General features: G+C 41.1%; 1 protein-coding gene across 1 annotated transcript; it reads right to left on the bottom strand.

The window, feature by feature from the left end:
- Positions 1-6,201: 6,201 nt before the first annotated feature.
- On the bottom strand, positions 6,202-6,723 carry LOC140511939 (ATP synthase F(0) complex subunit C2, mitochondrial). Its single transcript, XM_072621233.1, has one exon. The coding sequence runs from the start codon at positions 6,648-6,650 to the stop codon at positions 6,225-6,227; it is 426 nt and encodes a 141-aa protein (XP_072477334.1). The 5' UTR covers positions 6,651-6,723; the 3' UTR covers positions 6,202-6,224.
- Positions 6,724-6,988: the final 265 nt, after the last annotated feature.

The raw sequence follows: 6,988 nt of genomic DNA, 5'->3' as shown, positions 1-6,988 counted from the left end.
GATAAAGAAGATAAATCGTGTTCTAATTGATAAGATAAACACACACACACATACACACATATCTCCATGTATGTTAGGTTATTTCCTTCTCTGGAAAGCAAAGTCCCTGTCTCCAGGGCTTGATTGTCCTAAGGCACTAAGGTTCCAGCCATATCAGAGTTGCCAGGCAGCCTTATAGGCTTACAATCACCACCCTGCTTGCCAGAAGGATTTCCCTGTAGGAATGAAGTAGGATGGTTAATCCAATCAAGTGTTGTCTCCTCACTGCCTGTCATTTCTATGCTATTGCTAAATAAGCCTATTTCCTGTTGAATTAATTAGGAATTTTGTTTCAAAATCAAGCCCAAACTACTAGGATACCAGCCTGGTCCGCAACATGGCATCACAGTTATTTATAGATACATGTCTCTTCTGTAAGCTGTGTGAAGTCAGGAATTGTTTTTATTTTTCACTTTTACATATCTAATGCCTGACATAGCATCTTACACATAGATATTTAATAAATGTTTGCTGAATTTAATTCAGAGGCTCCTCCATGTCTTATTCCTCTTACATTCTGACCTCCAGTAGTCCATGAACATTCTACTTTGGCATCTCATTAAAATGTGTAGCACTTACCTATTCCACTCATCCATTATATGTTCTTTTCCTTCAACGGTATGTTTTTACTAGTTGACATGAGTAGTAAAGAATTAACTGGATCAAATATAGTTGTTGTACTAACTGGTTAATATGTTACTCCATTCCAGATAACAACATACTGTGACACAGGGTAGTGTGGGTAGAAAGAACACTGACTTGAGAATTAAGGCCTTGGCTTTGCCACTCATTAGTCATGCGACTTACAAAAATCACTTAACCTCTGCATCTCATTTGTGCACTGGATATTTCTAGATGACCTTCTAATTCTAGCATTCTATAATACTACTTAAAATGCTCATTGATATTAGTTTCTACCTTAGACCCATCCAATTGGCAAATTTACCAAAAAAAGGAAAATGACAAATATTGGAGGGGCTGAGGGAAAACAGGCATACTGATGCATTGTTGATGGAGGTATGATGTGACTTGTCCAAGATCCTACAATGTCAAGTAACAGGAGGTTCTTGGACTCTAAATCAGCCCTTGTTTCATTACACCATGCTTTTGGCAGTTGATTTTGGAGAACCTTTCAGTCTCTCAAATGTATATTTTTCTTCCTTTCCTCCCTCCCTTCCTCATTTTATTCCTTTCCTTTCTTCTTTCCTTCTTTCCATCTATCCTTCTTTCCTTTCTTCCCATTTGCCTGCCTGACTGCATAACACAATGGATTTTTTTCCCTATACAAATGGAACCTCTCCTCTGAATTTCATTCCATAGAATTTTAGCACTCCATTCAGATCCTCAGGTTGCTGTCTCACTGTCATGGAGTTCATACCTGCTTCACATTCTTCTTCCTCATTTCAACTACTGCTCTTATCCTCAGTGATTTAAATATTCATGGTGATAATCCTTTAAAAATCCAGGCCTTTGAATAGCAAACCCTTGGCTCCCTTCACCATTCATGTTCCCACTTTAAAATTTACCATCAACCAAAACTGCTCCACATTGAAGATGAAGAAAATCATAAAATTGAATTAACTGGTTCTACTCTAAATTCATGTTATCTAACTTTAGCTGGGCCCTCATTACTGCATATCAACCCTTTTGGATTGACTTTATATCACATTTTCTATAGTGGTTATTCCAAGCTTTTTTCTTTCCTCAAACCTTCAGAGCCATGCTTGAAGTCTCTCTCAGCAGATGATGTAAACATCAGTTTTTACTGAGAAAATGAAGATTTTTTTAATGAGACCCTTCCTCTCCCCATTTTTGCACTTCCAAATTCCCATATATCTCCAATCCTCCTCTAACTCTTTTGTTGTAGTTTCTAAGGATTAGGTAGTCCTTTCCCTTGCCAAGGCTAACCCATTCATTTGTACCCTTGATCCCATCCCCTGCCATAGTACTTTGCCCCCATTCCTATATGCCTCTCATCTTCATTCTCTCCCTGCCTAATAAATCATGCCTACAGACATGCTTGGATCTTCCTATGCTGTAGTAATCTTTTCCTTGGTATAGACAACATTCAAGGAATTGCAGAAGAAAGAGCACATAAATGCTTTGTCTTTAGAGCTATGAATTGGTACAACTGTTCTCAAAAGCAATCGGAAATTATGCAAAGAAAATGGCTAAATATCCATATCCATTGACTCAGAGTTTCAGGAAGTCAATGATAAAAAGAAAGACCTCATACGCCAAAATATTTCTCTCCTGATTCTATTTTCCAGGTCAGTTGTTTTTCCAATAAGATATTTCACATTATCTTCCATTTTTCCAATCTTCTCGCTATGTTCTGTGATATCTGTCTTTCTCATAAAGTCCTTAGCGTCCATCTGTACCATTCCAGTTTTGAAAGATCTATTTTCTTCAGTGAGCTTTTGAATCTCCTTTTCCATTTGGCTAATTCTGTTTTTGAAAGCATTCTTCTCCTCATTGGCCTTTTGAACCTCTTTTGCCAATTGAGTTAGGCTAGTTTTCAAGGTGTTAATTTCTTCAACATTTTTTTGGTTCTCCTTTAGCAGGGAGCTGATCTGCTTTTCATGCTTCTCTTTCATCCCTCTCATTTCTCTTCCCCGTTTTTCCTCCACCTCTCTAACTTGATTTTCAAAATTCTTTTTGAGCTCTTCCATGGCCTGAGCCCATTGGGTGGGCTGGGACACAGAATCCTTGATTTCTGTGTCTTTGCCTGATGGTAAGCATTGTTCTTCCTCGTCAGAAAGGAAGGGAGGAAGTGTCTTTTCTCCGAGAAAGTACCCTTCAATAGTTTTATTTCTTTTCCCTTTTTTTGGCATTCTCCCCAGCCAGTGGCTTGACCTCTGAATATTCTCCTCACACCCACCTCGCCTCCTGGTCCTCCCAGCCAGTGTTTGGGGACTGAGATTCAAATGCTGCTTCCAGCCTTAGGGCTTTTGGCGGGGGCAGGGCTGCTATTCAGTGTGAGAATTAAGTTCAGGTGGTCAGGTGGGGCAGGGCTGCCTCTCAGGCTCAGTTCCCTCAGGGGGTTTTTGTACAGACCTTCCACAATGGATCCAGGCTCCCGCCCGCTTGGGGAGCCCCTGTCTGCAACCACCTCTCAGCTTCTATCTCCCCGGGGGGGCCCGAGCCATGGGGGCACCCCACTCCCCTCTCGACCCGCCAAAGAGACTCTCTCACCGACCCCCGTCACCTGCGGGTGGAGGGGCTTGTGCCGCCACTGGAGATCCCGTCCCTGAAGCCTGCTCGGATCTGTACCTCTCAGAGCCGAGGCCGCCACAGGTCTGGGCTGGGCTCCACGTCTGCAGCGCAACGGACCTTTTGCGAGAGGTTTGCAGTTCCCTCTGTGGGTGGAGGGACCCGCGTGGCCGCTGGAGATCCCGTCCCCGTAGCCCACTCGGATCTTTTCCTCACAGTGTCGCGGCCGCTGCAGGGCTGCACTCAGCTCCCAGTCCTGGCACCCAGTCCGCAGCACGAAGGACCCCCCGCGAGAGGTTTGCAGGTCTCTCCGGAACAGAAATCTCCCTCGCTCCAATATTCCGTGGCCTCTGGGTGCAGAATTCGCCGTAAGTTACTCCCCTCTAGCCATTCTGTGGGTTATGGGTTTGGAGCTATGTGTATGTGCGTCTTTCTACTCCGCCATCTTGGCTCCGCCCCCACGCCAAAATATTTGTAGCAGGCCTTTTTGAAGTAGCAAGGAATACACATACACACACACACACACACACACATTCACACACACATATCCATTGATTGTGAAATGGCTAAAAATTTTGGTACAGGAATGTAATGGAATATCACTATATTGCTGGGAATGATGAAAGTGATAAGTATAGAGATGCATATAAGTGTATATAAACTGATGTAAAATAAAGTAAGCAGAATGAGAAAAACAATGTAAATGGAAGAAAAATCAAAACTAAATGCTAAGGAATGATAATGACCCAACAGGGCTCCAAGGAAGAAATATAAGAAGATACCTTTTCCTAGTCCTTTGCAGAAATGGGGTACCATGGCTGTCAGATATTGGAAATAATTTCAGACTTTTTTTCTTCCTTCCTTTTTTCATACTTTATTTTTTTCTGTTTTTTTTTTATTGGAAATATCATGTTAATTTAATTTAATTTAAATTTATTTTCAGTTTTCAACATTCACTTCCACAAAATTTTAAATTTCAAATTTTTCCCCTTCTACCCCCTACCCCCACCCTAGGACAGCATGTATTCTGATTACACTTTCCTCCAATCTGCCCTCCCTTCTATCACCTCTCCGCCTCTTATCCCCTTCCCTTCTATTTTCCTGTAGGACAAGATAGATTTCTATATCTCATTGCTTATATATCTTATTTCCTAGTTGCATGTAAAAACAATTTTTAAAGCTTTGAGTTCCACATTCTCTCCCTTCCCCTTTCCCCACCCATCTTCATTGAGAAGGCAAGCAATTTGATAAAGGTTATATAAGTGGAATCATGCAAAACAACAGTCATGTTGTAAAAGACTAACTATATTTCCCTCTATCCTGTCCCACCCTCCATTTATTCTATTCTCTCCTTTGACCTGTCCCTCTACCAGTGTTTGCTTCCCATTACTCTTTCCCCCAATATGCCATCCCTTTTATTATCCACCATCTCTTATCACTTTCCCCCCTGCTTTTCTGTAGGGTAAGATAAACTTCTATACCCAATTGAGTATGCATATTACTCCTTCCTGAAGCCAAAACCAATGAAAGGAAGGCTCACTTATTCCCTTTCATCTTCCCCTTCTTCCCCTCCATTGTAAAAGTTCTTTTTTGCCTCTTTTATATGAGATGATTTACTATCTTTTTAGATATCATTCCCTCATATTCAGCTCACCCTGTGCCCTCTGTCTCTTTGTCTCTTTCTCCATACATATACATACACACATTATATGTATACATATGTGTGTATATATATGTATACACACATACATATATTTCATCCAACTATTCTAATTCTGAGAAAGTCCTCATGAGTTACAAATATCATCTTTCCATGTAGGAATGTAAGCAGTTCAACTTTAATAAGTCCCTTATGGTTTCTCTTTCCTGTTTACCGTTTCATGCTTCTCTTGATTCTTGTATATGAAAGTCAAATTTTCTATTCAGCTCTGGTCTTTTCAACAAGAATGTCTGAAGTCCTCTATTTTGTTGAAGTTCCATTTTTTTCGCCTGAAGTATGATACTTAGTTTTGCTGGGTAGGTGATTCTTTGTTTTAATCCTATCTCCTTTGACCTCTGGAACATCTTATTTCAAGCTCTCAAATCCCTTACTGTAGAAATTCCTAAATCTTGTGTTGTTCTGATTGTGTTTCGACAATACTTGAATTGTTTCTTTCTGACTGCTTGTATTATTTTCTCCTTGACCTGGGAACTCTGGAATTTGGCAACAATATTACTAGGAATTTTTCTTTTGGGATCTCTTTCAGGAGGTAATCAGCAGATTCTTTACTTTTCTATTTTACCCTCTGGTTCTAGAATATCAGGGCAATTTCCCTTGATAATTTCTTGAAAGATGATGTCTAGGCTCTTTTTTTTATCATGGCTTTCAAGTAGTCCAATAATTTTTAAATTATCTCTCCTGCATCTGTTTTTCAGGTCAGTTGTTTTTCCAGTGAGATACTTCATATTGTTTTCTATTTTTTCATTCTTTTGGTTTTGTTTTATAATTTCTTGACTTCTCATAAAGTCATTAGCTTCCATTTGCTCCATTCTAATTTTTAAAGAATTATTTTCTTCAGTCAGCTTTTGGACTTCTTTTTCCATTTGGCCCATTCTGCTTTTTAAGACATTTGTCTCATTGGCTTTTTGGGACCTCTTTTGCCATTTGGGTTAGCCTAATTTTAAAGCTGTTATTTTCTTCAGCCTTTTTTTGGGTTTCTTTTAGCTCATTTTTCATGATTTTCTTGCATCACTCTCATTTCTCTTCCCACTTTTTCCTCCACTTCTCTTACTTGATTTTTTTTTTTTTTTTTTTTTTTGCAGCTTATTAATACAGTATTTATTTGTCTTCCCTCTGTCAAACCCTGAGCCTGTGGCTTTCCCCAGGACCACCTGGTAAGATGGAGGGGGAGGTATTCACAGGCTGCAAGAGACATGAAAGGACCAGGACGAGGAGGAACATTCAGAAACGCTGGGGGATAGAAATGGCTCCATCACATGGCGAAAAGGATGAGGAAGGCCACCATCAGGCAAAAGAGCCCCATGGCCTCAGACAAGGCAAAGCCCAGGATGGCGTAGGAAAAGAGCTGCTGCTTCAAGGAGGGGTTCCTGGCATAACCAATGATGAGACTTCCAAATACCGTCCCAATACCAGCTCCAGAGCCAGCCACCCCCACAGTGGCAGCCCCAGCTCCAATAAACTTGGCTGCTGTGTCAACGTCCCTTGAGACGGCGCTAGTTTGGAATCCACATCTGGGGACAAGTGAGGTCAAAGGACCTGATGCTGCCAAAATGCTGAGGTTCTCATCTGTCCGAACCTCTGGCCGTTTTAGTACCACTGCAGATAAAGGTCTACTCAGTAGCTGAGAGCTGCTCCTCACAAGGGCAGGGGCAGAGATGAGCTTGGTGCAGGCATACATTCTCAAGGGGTGAGGGGCAAAGCTGAAGAGCTGCCGGCAGAGCAGAGGAGACAGAGAGGGGCTCTCTTACTTGATTTTCAAAATCCTTTCTGAGCTCTTCCATGGCCTGAGATCAAGTCATATTTTTCTTGGGGGCTTTGGTTTTGTTGTCTTCTTCTTGTTTTATGTTTTGATCTTCCTCATCACTAATGATGTAAGAAAATACTCTTCACCGAGAAAATAAGAATCTATAATCTGCTTCTTCACCCTTCCCCTCCCATATTTGCTCATTTCCCCAGCCAATTACTTGACTTTTGACTTCTTTGTTAAGTGTTGGGCTCCAGAAGCAGTCTTTGATT

Source organism: Notamacropus eugenii, chromosome 6 (assembly GCF_028372415.1).
Source record: "Notamacropus eugenii isolate mMacEug1 chromosome 6, mMacEug1.pri_v2, whole genome shotgun sequence".
Classification (NCBI taxonomy): Eukaryota; Metazoa; Chordata; class Mammalia; order Diprotodontia; family Macropodidae; genus Notamacropus; species Notamacropus eugenii.
Note: the sequence above shows the minus strand (reverse complement) of the source record. Positions and strands in the feature narration are given on the sequence as shown.

What these genes read in the sequence shown, in the direction of transcription:
- LOC140511939 (XM_072621233.1), bottom strand. Translation starts at nt 6,650, where the DNA reads ATGTATGCCTGCACCAAGCTCATCTCTGCCCCTGCCCTTGTGAGGAGC.